General features: G+C 38.5%; 1 protein-coding gene across 1 annotated transcript in view; it reads left to right on the forward strand.

The window, feature by feature from the left end:
* The window catches only part of CATSPERB (cation channel sperm associated auxiliary subunit beta), a 153,748-nt gene that overhangs the window by 49,204 nt on the left and 103,522 nt on the right, over positions 1 to 1,022 (forward strand). The window contains exon 14 of the mRNA XM_013003687.1: positions 30 to 174. Within this exon, the coding sequence (XP_012859141.1) occupies positions 30 to 174 (145 nt within the window). The remainder of the gene's footprint in view (positions 1 to 29; positions 175 to 1,022) is intronic.

Below are 1,022 nucleotides of genomic sequence, written 5' to 3' on the forward strand. Positions count from 1 at the left end.
AGTAAGCTGTAATCTTTTTATTCCTCTAGATCTGGCTTTCAATAGACGGTGGCAACACTTTTGACATAATAGCTGATTTTCATGATGATGTCATCAAGAAGACGTTTCACAGTTTTTATACTGGGGACATTACTTTTGTTTCCCAGAAGGGGAAGGTTTACTTGACAAAGGCAGGTAAGCAATGCAAACTAATTCTTATTGGTATAAACACTAAATGTGGCTCAGAATTAGGCTATAAGTGGGGGGAAAAAATCTGCCTCATTCAACAACTCATCCTGGAGTCTCAAACCTCTAAGAGGTGATGGAGCTGTAGGACCCACAGAAGTGGGGTCTTTTGAATAACACATCCCTAAAGAAGGAGAAGTCGAGATCATTATACTATGTTCTCATTTACAAGTCTAGTGTTATTTCACTTTCCAGAAAGACAACGTAGCAATAATATTATTATCTTATAATAGCATTGTGGAAATAGAACTCACATACCCTAATATTAACCTTTTTAAAGTCAACAATTCAGTAGTGTTTAGTATATCCATAGAGTTGTCAACCATAACCACTCTCTGATTTTAGAACATTCTTCTTCATCATAAACCAGCTTCTCTGATGATTTGCTCAGCAAACAGACTGAACAAGTATGGTGGGAGGATACAACCCTGATGCACACATTTCTTTATTTTAAACCTTGCAGTTACCCCTTGTTCTGTTCAAACAATTGCCTCTTGATCCAAGCACAAGTTCCTCATGAGCACAAGGAGGTGTTCTGCGATTCCCATTCTCCTCGAGTTTATCCATGTTTTTTTGTGGTCCACATAGTCAAACACCTTTAGATAGTCAATAAAATACAAGTGAACTTCTTTCTGGTGATCTCTGCTTTCAGCCAAGAGCCATCTGACATCAGCAATGATATCCCTTGTTCCACGTCCTCTCTGAATCCAGCCTGAACTTCTGGTAGTTCCCTGTCAATGTACGGCTACAATCGTTGTTGGATGATCTTTAGCAAAATCTTATTTGTGTGAACTATC

This window comes from Echinops telfairi, unplaced genomic scaffold (genome assembly GCF_000313985.2).
Source record: "Echinops telfairi isolate 266 unplaced genomic scaffold, ASM31398v2 ScPeMD7_18;HRSCAF=68, whole genome shotgun sequence".
NCBI lineage: Eukaryota > Metazoa > Chordata > Mammalia > Afrosoricida > Tenrecidae > Echinops > Echinops telfairi.